Below are 16,300 nucleotides of genomic sequence, written 5' to 3'. Positions count from 1 at the left end.
AGAAGGAAAGAAAACTATTTTTTTTAAACCTGATATCCATCACAATTGTCCTTCTAGCTTTAAGGGAGATTTCTGTCCAGTTTAAGTGCAAATATTATACCTATGTAGACAGGGTGAGGTTTTTTTTTGGGGGGTAAGGGAGTTATTTTGTTAGGGTTTTTCTGTAGTTGGTCGCTTGTTGGTTCTGTCTGTGTGTTTTGCTCACAGACTGCAGGAGTTTTGCTTACACACAACAAGTACTTCAGTTCATCTGTACATTACCAGGTAACAAGATGATGCACAAATACCATGCACAACATGGAGCCAAATAAACTGTTGGCAAACTCTCATCTCTGAGCACCTCTATCCCACAGATCTTCTACTAAAGTGATTTTCAACTCCGAAGCAACTGAAAACCAAGACAGCAACAGCCACAGAAAGATCAAATGGCTGAATTAAAAACCCTCCAGAGCTACGAGGGGAAGTAACAGAGAGCCCTGAACTGCAGTGTGAGCTGGGGAGAGAGAGAAATGGAAACAGCAGTCTCCACCCTTGGGAGACAATGTATGAATGCTCTCCTCAATTACTGATGCTGCTGGACAGGAAAAAGACCTTGAGACACACAAAGGTCACAAGAAAGAGGACTTCAGAGAGGATTCCAAATAATAGCAGAATCAAACACATCTGAAAAAATTACATACCAACAAGACTAAAACCTACTTCTCTAAATGGCGCTTCAAGGAAAAAATGAAAGACAGCCTCACTTGAAAAGCTGGTTTGTTGTTTTGAATCTCACTCAAATTCACACAGGCTTCAGCTCCTGCCTACACAAGACTGCAATTTTGTTATAAGAGCTCTGCTTTATTTTCATACTGACAGCAATGATGTACATAGGAAACACTATTTTTAGAGCATGCACCAGTCTGATACTCTGCACATCATATTCCTTAGAGAAAGATTTTTTATATTATAAACTAAACACTGGCAGATGAGAAAAATGTCAGATTCTCAGTTGTTCAGCCCTCAAAAATGGACGCATGGCATAGCTGAGCATGGCTCACGGCCATGCATAAGTAGAGCCCAACTCCCCACTCATCTCTCCCACTGCTCCTGGCACACAGTCCCACACCACCTCTTCCTTGTACTGACTGATGCTCATCTGATTGCAAAACAAATTGACTCGACTTAACGGCTCAGCAGAAAACTATTCACTTGTCTGCTGCCAGATCAGTGAACAGAACTGGATCTTGGCATTGCCTGACAGGAGCTAAAGCACTGAAAACAGCGATAGCGTGCAAAGAGGAAAGGAGCAACAGAACCAGCTCCTGCCAGTAGCAGTCTGATCTGCTTGGGTAGGCTGCCCATCCTGCACCCTGCCTTCACCTGCCCACTCCCGGCCCTGAGAGAGGTTGAATTCTTAAAATGGAAGAAACTCCATACACACAATACTGCCTTAACACATACACACAAGTTCCTATCAAACCTAACCTCAAAGACTTAAGATTTTTAATTCAAGTATTTTTAAGATGTACATTTACCTGTAATATCCTGGATGAAAATTCCTTCCTTTGTCTACTACAGCACACAAATATTCACAGAACAGTGCTTGTTCTTAATACTGCCTTGACAGCCGCTTATATCCAACTTTAGAGTACTTTAATTATTATAGCACACAGCTTAAGTTTTCCTGAGGAATACAAACACCAAATGGAAAGCAACGACTTCTAGAAGTAGCATTCTTCAGCAAAACTTGAACACAATTTCTAAGAAGCCTTAGGATTCTGCCCTGCTGAATTTCAAACATGCACTCTGAAGTAGGTGTCTCAGAAAGTGCAAATACTTCAATAGTGAGAGGAATCAGTCTGCTGAAACACCATGATTCCTATCAGCAATGCCCAATACAGTGCTTCCATCTCATTCTCCTTCTGCATTAGCAGTAGAGGGGAACAGAACCACATCCATTCAGTCGCTCCACTCCTGCATGTATCCAAGTGCTGTGAAGCAAAACACACTGCTTCTTCCAAACCCTACAGAGCCTCTTTGACCTTGATGAAAGGATGCTGTGAAAAACGAGAGCTGCATACACAGTGTCTTCTCCCTGGGACACCAGGGAAGCTGCCTCATAGACAGTCTAGAATTTGGTGAAAACATAAGACAACAATCCAAAAGGCAAAAGAAATCTCAGCACCAACACTGAGATACCCAAATTAGCTTTGGTTTAAGCAGTGTGTGCAGTGCTTGATACAATCTCATTTATTTCACTTCTCTGCTAATGACATTAAAGCAGTAACTCACAACCCAAAGCTTTCAAAACAGGTGTTTGTTTTCACCAGCAAATCACAACATATGTACATACATACACGAAACTGCAAGGACCTATCATCAACTGAGCTCTTGGACATTTTGAATTGAATGACAGCCCATCTCTGTACCCCAAGACGCATTCAAACAAGCAGCTACGAACAAAACAAAAAACTTTTTCCACTGTGTTATTCAGAAACACGAGAAAAGTCACAATCCCCATCCACATTGAAAAAAGCATTTTAATTCAGGTGAGTCAGAGAACTCCTTTGGGATTCCATAAGAAAAACAGTAAAAGGGAAGAAAAAGTCAGCACCTTCAGATGTTTAGAGAACCTTGACCTGGCGTTAAGGAGCAGACAGAGCTCACACTTCACTGGGGTACAAAAGGCTGAAGAGTATTACATTTTAATGCTGTGTTACCACTTGGCTAATAATAGCTGCATGATTGCAGGGCTACAGAACTTGAGCTGTAACTGTCAAGGAGCAAATACACATTCCTTCTCATGCTGCTCATGCAGGCGTATACTCAGCAATAACACAACTCCCTCTAGACAATTTTTAACCACCTTCTACACCAATCAAGCCTAACACACCACAAATATCAGACAATCAACACTAACCCACCACAAATACCTGCATGGGAAGTTTCTCCCTCAAGGTTGCTTAGAAACTTACTGCAGTGCCACATCACCCCAGCACATGCAGTACAGGACCTACTGACTGGACTGAGATCCAAAACTTCAGAATTTTACAACCATTCCAATAACCATTATTATTACATGATACTGGTGGTAACGTAAAATGATGCTGAACAGCCTCAACTTTGGTAACTGCAGATTAATTCCTTCCAAATGCAAACTTCTGAAAGTAAAAGAGCTCCAAAGTTACCTAAAGCATTTCGCTTTATCCACAGGCTTATTTGATCTAACTCTGCACATCAGTAGAAGCCAGAAAGCTCTTATTTCATCCAACTGTTACAACTCCAAGCTTGCAGCCCTCAAAATCATTGGCAGGGTAGAGAGTACTTCCAAAGTTTCAGAAGACATCAATAATAATAACACTAAGTTGCTCCTTTATCCCCACAGCCTTCAGCTGACGGCCAGCAGCAGCAAGGAATAACCATTCATAACTGCAGGCAGCCACTGAAGTCAGTTCTCACTTCCCTGCTTTGGGAGAGCTCAGTCACCAAAGCAGAACACAGCACTCAGTGGGAGGAGGGAGACCACACAGGGAAGGATACATCATTGAAAAAGAGCTTCAATAGGGAACATTTTTTCCATATATTTATTTTCCAATTTAACTCAAAGACAGAAACACTGAGTCTTCTTACTCCTCATTTTAGAAGGCCTGAATCAGCTGTTGGTATACTACTTGTTCTGCAACTCAAGATCAGCCTAGGTACTCAGGTCAGCAGCAGAACAATACTTATGTCTTCAGTTTGGGGCTGAACCAAACATCTCCTGCTGCAGCACCACCAAGAAATTCTGCCTACAGCTCTCCAGTAGGGGGACGTGTAAGAAGTGCACTTATTAATGACCCTTCCTTTCCTCCCACAGTCCCACGTGGCTGGACAGGCACACGGCTCAAGCACCTTATGCCATTCTCACTGCAACTTATATTTAACATACTGACACACAGGAATTAAGATTCAGCTCCACTCCACCTCTTCAGTCTGCACCTTTAAAGAGTAAGCACATAAACCCCCACTGAAAGAAAGATGAATTACTCCCCCCTCTTCCAGTGAGTTTAAGCTTCATAGCCACAGGCAACAAAAAAAAAAAAATAGCATAGATCAGAGTATCCAAGACCCCTTTCACAGACGTGTAAATAAATAAAACACATAGTCCTAGAGAGCAGGAGTGTTATTGGAAGTACTACCACTTAAAATAGCAAAATAAGAACAACAAAAATCACCAACAGCAATAAGGACACAATTCTGTGCAACTTCACATCTGGATTTTAAAAATACAATACGGAGTGAGAAGTGTTGATTTCATCATCTTAAGTCAATGAAGCATTTCACTTCAAGAGGCAAAGGAAGCATACACACTTCCTTCAGCCTGCTATGGAAAAAGTCAGTGTACTTTCAAAAGAGGCTGAGTAAACCACATCAGTCCTCTTGAAGATTTTGGTCAGCTCAGAGAAAAAAATATTTTCATTAATTTGTGACATAGAAATTATATGATTCGTACTTAGATCCTTCAGAACAATTATTTGGATATTTTCCAGTCAAAGAAATTACACAAAGAACTTGATAGCCTGCATAGGTTACACAGGCAGCAGCTCGGGTTGGTTTCTTTCATCTTTTTTTTTCCCCCCTCCTTCAATGCTGGCGCAGCTTCCCTCCTCCTCAGGCTGACAGCTGCTGACATGGTGTCACCCTGTATGACAGCAGGGATCACACAAGTCCAGCACTGTGGGATCCACTCAGGTTCTCAGCAATCCATGCCAACTGAAGGCATTAGCTAGACAGGTGTAGCACAGGAAGCAACAACTTCGGCAGCAGAAAGGAGGTAAAGAGGAGGGGAAAAACAAAAGGCAAGTAGAAGCAAAGACATCTGCATCAAACTCTCAGATGATCTCACCACACATACCATACCTGTTATTTTACATGTTTTACTCTGCATGCATCTATTTTACAGGGAGAAGATGGCAACTTGCTGCATATGGACTGAGGTGGGCTGTGCCTCCTCTGCTCCTACCTCAGCCTCTTCCATCCCCATCCACACAAGTGTATTAAATAAGGAAAACGTTTCAGGATTTGTAGAGGAACACAAAGACCAAATATAGCAAGTGGGAAAAAAGCATGCCATATGACTCAGATGGAGGTCGCAAGCACACAGATTTCGTAATTACTTCTGTGCAAACTCAAAAAAAAAAATCTAGAAGGTTCATAAGAAAGTACAATGAAATGCAATTCCTCCCAGATAAAAAAGCTTTTGAAAATAATTTGTACATCAGATATTAATGCCAGTAAGATAAAGATGTTTACTCTCAGCTCTTGCTTGTGTTTTGACACTCCATGAGCCAACATGTTTAACCTTGGAGGCACACACACTGACCATTTCTCCTACGGCATTTTAAGAAATAACAAATATCAGGAAAATAGAGCTGGTGTTTTGTTTTGAAAGGAAAAAAAATGGGACTGATTACAAATAAGCCTTCCCTCCCCCCCCCCATTTTTTTGCATGTCATCACAGCAGTGTGAAATGTCTTATTTTCAATTGAAGTTTTTTTCTCCCCCAGTCTTGGAAGAGCACGGTTAAATTGCTTATATTTCCTTAACATTTAACAACATGCCTGTGCAAGGTTTTCTTCTTTTCCAAGAAACACAGGTCTCTCTTCCAAATAAAAGACTGCAGAGAGAAGCAGCAGCAGCTACATAATCCTTTTGTGCAGAAAAAGGCATACCTGCCAGTGCAAAAAGATGACAAAAACAACGTTTAGCTGTAGATGCATACAAAAGCCACCAGAAAGAGCCAAACGTTTGCTTTCACAAGCAGGACCTGAAAAAAATGCCCCTTTTCAGAGCTGTCCTCTTCCAAACTAGGGCAAGTTGCTTTCAACAGAAACAGCAACAAAACTGAGGGAGACAGCCTACATCCCTAAGCTTCTCAAACAGCAGTAGCAAACTGCCAGCATTCGTTTCCAGGCACCAGAATGAGGCTTGGACAGTGACTTTGTAAAACAGCACCAAGCCTTCAGTACTGACTTCCTCTTAAAAGCTAGCCACACTCATCTCAGACTCCTGGTTTAACTGTCTGAAGCTATGCAGCCTATTACCACCTCTTTAAGGAAAGACTCAAACAGAAAGACCAAAAACAATAAAAGACAGATCAAAACACTACCAGCATCTTTGCAACCTAAGAATAAAAGCATTCAGCAGATGTTTTAAGAACAAGATCTGGACCTCACAGCCGGATGGAGGAAATCTGTGGTCCTCACAGACTGGCACTGAAGTCTGTCTTTGCTCTCAAGTCCACACAGTGAATTCTGAGCTTAGAGTAAGAGGGCTTAGAGCTTAATTTTGTTCCAGGAAGAAGATATCCTTAGACAAATAGTTACTCATCTTTCAGAAGGTCACAGAGGTGCTGACCACAGACTCATACAAGCTGCACCTTCAAGCACATGAGCCTTTGCTCTCCAGCCCTCAGCTCACAGGAAATAAAGCTACATCAGCAGAAGTAACCAGGAAATGCTGTACAATCGTCACAGAACATTCAAGCACACCCAGCCAGATCTCGGGAAGCCCACAGACACATCCAGAACTGCTGTTCTGAACAGGATATAAACCCAGTGGAGGGGACCTGCCTGCTTTTCTAATGACTGCTCCCATTTCTTTCCCTGAAACAAGAGACACTTCTGCAGGACACGAGCAAAACCAAGCTCTGCCTCTACAAAATGCTCCTGAACAATTTCTAAAGGAAACCTAAAATATGATTCTTGCCTGATAATACATATCAGGAGACTGTGAAACACAGACAAGGCATTTAACCCACTTTTAGCACTGCTCTATATGAGGATAACACACACTGTTATTCAACCAGCTTTCAGGAGCAGAGGTAATCTTACACAACCCCCGTGGCACACAGTTTATTTATTTATTGTTACACCAACTGTAAACAACAGAGCACCATTTTAGGTGCAATACCCTCACTAGGTGCCTCTCATTAGATCCATGTAACAACAGTAGCTGTCTTTGCAAGTTCTTACCCCATGCCCTATTTTTATTGCCATCCAGCACACAAGGTAGGAAAGGATAGCAGAGAAACACAACCTGAACATTCTCACTGTTGAGGCAGTTATGCATTGCTCAGTATCTCAACCACCAACTTCCTTCCACGCTGACAAAGACAAGTTGCATCTTTTCACAGGAAGTCACCAGCTTAAATATTCCACGAGGTCTAAGCTGATAGCTTGAGATCTGCTCAGCACAGGTTATGAGCTGTCAGTTGCTAATGCAATTACTTGGAGTTGCATTTATACTCTGAACTGTGACATACTCGTTACACAATTAAGTGCCTGTGACCTCACATGAATGCACTGAAGATAATGTTTTGATTTGAGGGTTTTATTTCTCATTGGAAATAAAAATCCTACAGCAGATACAGTAACAGGAAAAAATCTATCAGGAATTTGTTCTTAAACTACAAAAGGAGAGTCTGAAAATAAGAAAAAACATGGGATCTACTCAAACAAGCAACACCCTCACAACAACGAAGCCAACGGAGAGGGAGGTGGATGAAGAACTTTACTGATGTCCTCAAAGGGCTGTGATCAGCAGCACAGAGTCCAGCAGGAAGACAGTCACTACAGGAGCATTCCAGGTGCTGATACCTTGGGTGAGTACTGTTTGACATTTTCATTAATGACATTTTCATTAATGATGGGGATGATGAGACAAAGCGCAGCCCTCAGCGGGTCTGCAGACAGTGTAAAACTGGAAGGAGGGAGTGGCTGATGCACAAGAAGGTTGTGCTGCCAAGCCAGAGGGAGCCTGACAGGCTGGGGAGAATTAAGCCAACAAAGGTCTCACAAAGTTAACATGGGAAGTGCAGAACTTCAGCTCCCTTCAGGCTGAAGACAAAGCATGGCTGGAAAGTAGCCTGGCAGGAAAGGACTCAGTGGTCCTCAAGAACGACAAGCTGACCATGAGCCACCAGTTAACAGACTCCTGGACGGAGTCGAGAGCTCTGCCAGCAGGCTGACAGAGACAATTCCTCCACCTCACTGAGCACTGGTGTAACACTTCTGGAGTGTCACACCAAACTCTAGGTCAGCAACCCAAGACGGACATTGGCACACTGGAGTAAATCCAGCAATGGGCCAGGAAGACGACTAGGGGAGTACAGCATCACTCAGAGAGAGAGAGGCTGAGAGAAACAGGACTTCTCTATGCAAGGTCTCTCCACCCTCAGAGTCAACAGCTACTCCCAGTTCAGCACTGTCAAGAAACTTGCTCAAAACACACCATAGTTCTACATCCAAGTAATTTATGAAAGCATTAAAGAGAACTGGCTCTGAAACAGAGCCCTGGGGTACTCCACTAGTGACTGACCACCAGTCTGATGTAACCCCATTCACTATAAGCCTTTGGCCCAACCTGTCAGCCAACTGCTCACATTATGCTTTTGTCTAGCTGCACAGGGTACATTCTATCCAGAAAGTGTGAGAAACAGCATTGAAAGCTTTAGCTGTACTGAAATCCAAAAAGATAACATCAACTGGCCCCTCTCAGTCAATGAGATGGGAGCCTTCGTCATAAAAGGAAATTCAGTTAGCTAAACAGGGCCTTCCCCTGAGGAACCCGTGTTGGCTGAGACCAACGAGCAGGGTCCTCCAGGGCATTTTCAGTAACCTCTGCACAAAAAGCACCGTGGTAACAGTTCTATTTTTCAATTGCAGTACCTAACACATTTGACAAGAGTTAGCATTTATAATCAAAGTATTAAATTACAAGTGTTACACCAGCCATGCTGAGACAATGGCTTCTAGATTAAAATAAAAAACTTGAGATTCAGCACTCAATCCAATCACAAAGGTTTTAAATACTGCAAAGAAAAAACACTATGCAGTTTAACCTACCTTTCTGCAACAACTTGATTTCTCCATTTTCTTTCTTTATTTCATTCATTATTTTGTGCTTCTTCTTCTCTTTCTGCTTCTTTTCCCTTTCTTTCATTTTCTCTTTGATTTGAGCTGAAATGCAAATATTTTATGATTAAGTGGGAACAGCAAGCTTTGTTGCGTGCACGTTTCGCGTTAGTATTATGCAGGCCCTATTAAGAGGATAAAATGAGTTATGAGGAAAACCCAGGACTTGTAATATGAAAAGCTAATATTTATCTGTTGCATAATTCAAGATAAGCTTATTAAACCTAGACCAGTGTTGTTTTTATTATGCTAGAACTGTATCCAACAAGTCAGCATGTTAACTGCATACAGTTAACAACCATTTTTATTTACTCCTTCTGCCCTCTGTTCTTACTTCTCATCCGGATGCAGCTCTTATTTCTGGATACTCATGCTACATGTATTAGACCAGAAATGGGAAAAGAGAGGGGTTTATATTTTCCTGGATGTGCATATACACTAGAAATCTCACGTAAGGTTGTCATCAATAGCTCAAAACGTGAAAGATTTTGCAGCTGACAAAATAAATCTTCACGTTCAACCTGTTTACCGGCCACACTAGTAACGTGTTAACACCAGTAAGATGCAGTGAAGAGAATGAGACATGATAAGGAAAGGTTTGCCAGTTTACTATTTGTCAGAAAATCTGTAATTGCACAGGTCTAACTCAAGCAGTTATTTATTTACCTCACTGCCAGGTCATTCCGTGTTTTCATGTCTTTGTCATTAAGTAAGGTCTTTAAGCACGCTTTCTACATTACAGTACTAGACCCACAAAAAGAAATGCTTTCTGGGACTTATCTTTTCAAGGTGACTTTAGAATCACCTTTGAGGTGAAGCATTTAAGCCTCACAACCAACACTTCAGGTCTCATTTCTGGGCCAGAAGCCAGGTAGCTTCTCTGTGGGTTTACCAGGGTTTTTAACCTCCACAGGGAGGGAGAAAACCCCACTCCAAGCTTCTACACGATGGTGTGTTTCAGAACGCTTCATCTCTAACACAGCTGAGAGGCAATGCTGATGTACCATTTATGGTGCCTCCATTCTTAACCCCACATGGATATAAGGAGAAACCTATTTACCCCAAGCATTCATAGAAAATAGAAGCAAGCATCTTCAATACTATCGAATGGGAAATACTCATCCCAGCCAAACAAAAGCCTTCAGTTCTGTAGTGCAATATATACCCAAACTATTTATGAAGCACGTCAATAGTTAAAAAGTGGAAGGGTTTGACTAATCTACGTAAACGAATGCTGTAATGACGACTCCGCAGCATCCCTACTATTTTAAGAGTTTTCTAATTAAGGTATGGAGCTCACGTCCCCGCAGTCAGGAAGAATGCATTCTGGGTAGAGCCAGAACAAATGAAAATCAAAAACCAAGAGAAATGACAAGCGACATATGTTCTGTTGCCTATGCACAGATCAGGGCAGGCAGTGGAAAGAGGGAAAAACCATGCTGCAACACACACAAAAAAGGAATAATGCTTAAAACTGCCTGCAAGGCCTAGTTCTAAGCGAGTGAAACAGCCATGTCTAAGACCAACCCTCCGATGGTTCTGTGAGACAGGATGCCAAATCAGACTGATCTGTGCAGCAAACCACCGTACCCATTTTTCTCAGCAGCACAAATCCGTATTTCCTAGGAGTAGATGAACCAGACATTAATCTTCCTCTCCAGTCAGCTCCCCCCACACAGACAAACCCCCAGACTGTAAATCCCTGCAACGCAGAAGTACGAAGCAGGCAATAAATTATACAACAGATTTCACCACTCTGAAAGCAGACACTCACTCTACAAGGAGGCAGTAACACCAGGCTTGATTTGGAGCCTGCATCAGTGTTCAGCTCTGCCAGGATTATCATTATCATGGAAAAATCGAGACTTTCTCGTAGTATTTGCATACTGTTAAGAGATACACTTGACTTCTATCACTTACAAATCAAAGACAAATTGAAGAGCATATACAAATGCTGAGCCTGGCTGAAAGAGGATGAGAGAATGACTGAAAGAATCCTTTATTGTAGGCATGTGACAAGCATCCCAGGCTGAGGAATCCTGCAGTTCTGATAGAAGCAACATGCGAGAACAGAGAATAAACTGGAAGGCTAAAGAACCTCCACTTTACTTTCAGATCTAAAAAGCAATTAGCATGGATAATGGTAGCAAGTTAAAGACAAAAGAAACAATGGAAGCATCCTTTGATATCCTCCAGCAACAGCCCCAAGCACGCCATAACTGAGGGGACTGTGGATGCACTGAAGGCAGCTGAGGAAGGTTTGAAACCAACTAATTCTGATGCAGAAATGACAGTGCTATCCTGGGACCAAGCCTGAGGCAGGTAAAAAGCAATCGAGAATCCTAGTCTACACATACAAACCATCAGGTTTCCTCCTCTGAACTGAATTTCCAGGACAAACATCTTCCAGAGGAAAATAAATATTTTCTAGTCTGTCTGGCAGAACTCACACACAGCTCTCAAGTTCTGCAGTGACACGTCCCATTTCACAGCTTCCAATGGGACACAGAGATAAAACGCACCCAAATTCCCCTAAGATTTAGTTCACCATGAAGGATACTGCTGTAACTTTCAGAGCATCCAGCAGAGAGATGAGCCCATGCACGTGATTAAGATACACATCTGGCATCTAACAAGGAAGCACAAGCACAGTTCCCCAAACAGTCCCCACACTAACTCCTGCCAACACGTACACATGCTCCTGCCCAGCACAGCTGACACATTTCAATGCAGGCCAGAGCTCCCGATGAGTTTCCAGGAGGCCCCAGAACACGATCCTTTGGAGTGGATTCTCCAGAATAAAGGATCCATCCACTGCAGTTGTATGACACTTAACCCGAATCTCACATTCTCAACCAAGAAACCTCTTCACAACTTTAAAAGTAAGCCCCATTTTAAGACAAATGGACCCAATGTTAGGCAATTTACAACCTACACTTTGCACAGTTAACAACCAATAAGAGAGTTTGTTCCCTTGAGCAAGTTAACAGCACCTGGAACCTGTCATAGCGGTATGGAGATCTTTTGGTAGCAGCTACTACTGACACCAAAGCTTCAGTCCCTGCCTCGTGTGTAGGGCTGTCATATCCCCAAACAGCAAAAAGGTAGAGGTGATTGCAGCGACCTTTCTGTGCCCACAGGATATTCTACAACTATCTTCCACCAATATCACTTCTAATAAACAGAACTAGGGGGAAGAAAAGGCTGGAGCTGCAGCAGGTAACAGGATGAGACAGTCCTCCGAGTGATAACCTAACATAGACAGCAGCAACCTGGGACAAGAGAACATCAAGTACCAACAGCCTCCACCTCTGTACATCACAACTCTGCCAGGGGAACAGTTTCCCTTCACTATAATGAAGTGCTAAACACTCAGAAAAGCAGTTAATGAATTAAGAAGTTTCATATACTAACGAAGAGATCATCTGAGTTCAAAGTCAGGTGAAAGGATCATTTGACTCAAAGAGGGCTGACCAGTCTCAATAGAAAGGTCTTACACTGAAGGAAAAAACACACACAGGTACCAGTGATTGGAAGCTGGAGTCAACACCCCCACTCCAAAAACCATCACACTATGGCTTTTTCTTCAGTTGAGATAACAAAATTAAACAGAATAAAGTGCACAAAGACACAAGTTAGTTGCTGGAACAACTCACCAAAGAGCTGAGGAACTTTCTCCCACAGGGCTGCTGTGTTTGAGGGTAAAAGGGCACTTAAAGAATTAAAAAGCAGACATCAAAAAATTGACAAATAAGATGTTCAATATTAATAAAAGATTCAACCAAGCCCTACAATACAGCATGTTCTGCAGCATATCACAGAAAGGTTCATAATCCCCCTACCAAAATATCATCAAAAGCATCCATTACCTTTCAGTGAAACCACCTCAGGATATCTACATATCAGGAACTCCTTTCCCATTCCAGCTTTCACAATACAAAATTCAGCTTTATTTAAGCTGAGTTACATGTGCTCTCTCTTTTAACAAAGTTGTTCTGGGAAGGGATAATCTGAAGATTACTCAGGTATTGCATATGAGGATTTGACTTAAAAAAAAAAATCAATGGATCAAAATAAATTTTACAAGATTTAAAAAAAATCCTACTAAGTCTGCTCTGCCTGCTTGGCAAATGGAAAAACATCTTCAAAATTACTGCTCTGTACTGCACTGCCTTGAGGGGAAGGAGACAGTCACGATGCCATCCATCACCTTGGAAGTGACAGGAAAAAGATCAACTATATATGATTCCAATTTAAAGAAGAAAAAGCAATGAAACAAGCCTCTGGGAAAACACCAGCTCCTCTGCTGGAGGTTTCAACTAACATCTCCTGTTTTATCAGGGCATCACTCATACCGAAGCCCTCGACCTTCACATCAACTAGAAACCTACACAGCATGCAGTGAGAGCCCAGCTGGATGACCAACGCCTCATGCTGCTCACCTCGGGGTCCTGAGACAGGGAACAGCCGACAGCGATTTCCCATTACCCCAATGCCTGCTTCTGCCACAGTAACCTTGCAGCATACAGCACTAAAGAAGCCAGCAGTCCACAAAACACTGACTCACAGCTCACTGGATGTACGTCAGGGACTACCTCTAAGGAGCATCTCATCTCACTCACATCATGCCACACCAGCAACTTTTGCCACAGAAGGGTTGCGGTATCAAAACAGCATACCCAGGACTGAAACTGCAGTGTATCACCTGGTGCAGGGAGCTGCTTTGGCAGTGGGTTGGACTCAATCTCTAGAAGTCCCTTCCAACCCCTATGATTCTGTGAAATGCAGCAACAGCAGCGTGTCCTAGACAGACAAAATTCCATTATGAAGACATCTTGCACCTCCCTTCCTAAATGAAGGCACACGACTAGGCAAATTAATTCAGGCTATAAAAGGAGTTTTCCACTTCCAAACCAGATACCTTTCCACAGCGACTGCAACGCTTTCACAAACAGCAAATACAAACACAAGCTGACAGATCGTACCATTCAGATTTCAGAAACGTAGTCAGTTCTTTACTGCGAACTTTCTGGAGGAAAAAGGTAAATCAAGAACATACAGAATAAGTGAAAAATGCTCTGCACTGGATTATGCACAAAGTAGTAGCTGTCACATCGTGAAGTTTGCACCTTCGGGCCCATGCTGGAGCTTGAACAAGTCTGTCTGCGCATTAAGAGACGAGCTTCAGGACCTTGTCAGGAGCCAAAAGCCGCAGCTGCTTCACATCAACTTTCCAGATGGTAACCCACATTAACAGTCAGCCAGAGATTACGTTCAAAGTATCCTGCCTCTCCCTCCTCCCTTTGATTTAAGGACTGTCGCTGCACATCAGGCAAAATATTTACAAACTATTGCTAATGGACACCATCAATATGGTGAACACAACAGCACCAGAACCAAAGGTAAAGGGGAGGAAGAGGGCAGCCCAGCAGTGCTCCTTCCATCTCTCTCCTACTTACGATGCAAATATCTACAACATAAAACCTCAAGAACTCATGTTAACCTGGCACACAGACATGTCATGTGCCTTTAATGTCACTACCTTAACGGTTTCAACACCTGCACTTTTATCTAGACACGCAATGTGCACTTCTGACTCAACATACAAAAATAACCCACTTATACATTTTTGAGAGAAAACCATCACAGTAGTTTTTTTATTATTATTATTAAAAAAAAGGAATATTTGATAGACATCCCATTCAGTAATTCAAGTTTAAAACACACAATATGACTGAAGAAATCCCCTTGCTGGCTAAGCATGTTTTCCCAACCCCAACGTGAACAGGAGGGAAGGAAGACCTCTTTCAGAAACAAAAAATCTCGCAATTAGTTTCAACTTAGTCTCTGCAATTCCTCTGACCTTTGCAGTTTGAAAGGAGCCCTTCTACACACAGCAGCACACGAGCCAGGTTTAAGCACAAGCACAGGGGAGTTGCATCAGAAATCAGTAGCAGCGAACGTGGCAGCTGCAAACACGGCCTCCAAAGAGGTTTCAGGTCTGAGAATTCAATCCACTCCTTGCGTTTCGAGGGAGAAAAATGATTTTTGATTCTACAACCAGGGTAAGCAGAATACCTAGACAGGAATAAAGGATTCAGAGGGGAGAGCTCAGGAGGCCTCACAAGCACAGACATGACTGCTGAACTGAGAGGAGCAGGGGGAAAAGATGGGGGTGTTTGAGCTACAGGACAGCACCAAAAAAAAGGGCAAAGGAAAGAGAAGTAAACAGAAACGGGCAGTGTTTAGCAGAAGAAGAAAAAAAACAACCTACTTCATCAGATGACGGTCCCAGACCTAAAGCAGGGAAACAGATTAACATCCAAAGTTTTCTCCAACCCAGCTTAGGCTACAAAACGAACTTCCTACCAGACGCAAGCTGACTTCAAGAAGTCTGAAAAGTGCTACTGTTTACAGGTTTAAAAACCAGAAGCGTCAGGCAAGTCAAAGCCACAAAGTTACCAGAAGAATCACTGGCAACTGTTCATCTAAAATACCATTCAATCCATGTTTCAAAGACAGCAGGAAGAAGGAGGGAAAAAAAAAGTAAGAGCTCCAGTACCAGGCTCAGCTTTGCCTTCTCGCTCACATGGGAAAACCCCATCAGCAAGTTAAAAATACCAATCTCATTTTGTAATTGCTTGTATACTTAGGCAGTCTTATCAGCAAAGACATCATTTAAGAAAAAACTGAAGGAAGGAGGGAGAGGAAAGCTGCATGCAGAAATGGCAAGGAAACAGAGAAGACGTCTGATGAATTTGGCTCAGGCCCTGCAGTCAGCCTGGAACAAAACAAAACAAAAAACAGGCAGCCTTAGGCTGATGAAGTGGGGAGTGGCTCATCTGAGCTTTGCACTGCTAACAAAACTATTTCAACTATGAACTGCTCGAGCAGACTATCAGTTAAATAACTAACTGAACTGGTACAGCCATAAACTGGGAAGGCAGACATTTCCGTCAGATTCACACCACGTTTTAAAACAACATGAGTTACATAACTTTTAATTCCACTACCCAAAACGTACAGGCCAAGTAAAATTTAAGCTTATTTTAAACAGACTCCAATCTCTTATTTGCAAGATAAGTTCACAGATGGCAAAATGCTTTTCCCAGTCCTCTGCATGCCCAACCACCACCCCAGAAGGGCTCGCTCTGCTCCACTCATCTCCTCGAGCCACAGGCTGGCCGGCCTGCCTCTGACTCTGCAAGTTCAAGGGCCTTCCAGTGAAGGCAAAGACCAGAAAAACCTCCACGTGAACACTTGTTCAAGGAAGGAAATACCAAAATAGCTCTCAAAGACATCATCCATCTCTTCCATAACCAAGCTCAGTGCCTTCCTATTGCTGCAGAAAGAAGGGCACTTCA

The 16,300-nt window shown here is 42.6% G+C and overlaps 2 protein-coding genes across 5 annotated transcripts in view; one reads left to right on the top strand and one right to left on the bottom strand.

Annotated features, from left to right (window-relative positions):
* The window catches only part of GSAP (gamma-secretase activating protein), a 416,138-nt gene that overhangs the window by 242,642 nt on the left and 157,196 nt on the right, over positions 1-16,300 (top strand). The gene's annotated exons all lie outside the window — the stretch shown is intronic.
* Positions 1-16,300, bottom strand: part of RSBN1L (round spermatid basic protein 1 like) — a 42,924-nt gene that overhangs the window by 22,978 nt on the left and 3,646 nt on the right. For 2 of the 4 annotated variants that reach the window (XM_065743678.1, XM_065743674.1), the window contains exon 3: positions 8,868-8,985. The exons of 1 other annotated variant lie outside the window; for it this stretch is intronic. In XM_065743678.1, coding sequence (XP_065599750.1) covers positions 8,868-8,985 — 118 coding nt within the window. The remainder of the gene's footprint in view (positions 1-8,867; positions 8,986-16,300) is intronic. One more of the 4 variants, XM_065743676.1, reaches the window with a different exon arrangement.

Source organism: Cyrtonyx montezumae, unplaced genomic scaffold (assembly GCF_038088225.1).
Source record: "Cyrtonyx montezumae isolate F1298 unplaced genomic scaffold, pur_monq_1.0 scaffold_3, whole genome shotgun sequence".
NCBI classification, from domain to species: Eukaryota; Metazoa; Chordata; class Aves; order Galliformes; family Odontophoridae; genus Cyrtonyx; species Cyrtonyx montezumae.
The sequence above is the reverse complement of the archived record's forward strand: the minus strand, read 5'-3'. Positions and strand labels throughout refer to the sequence as shown.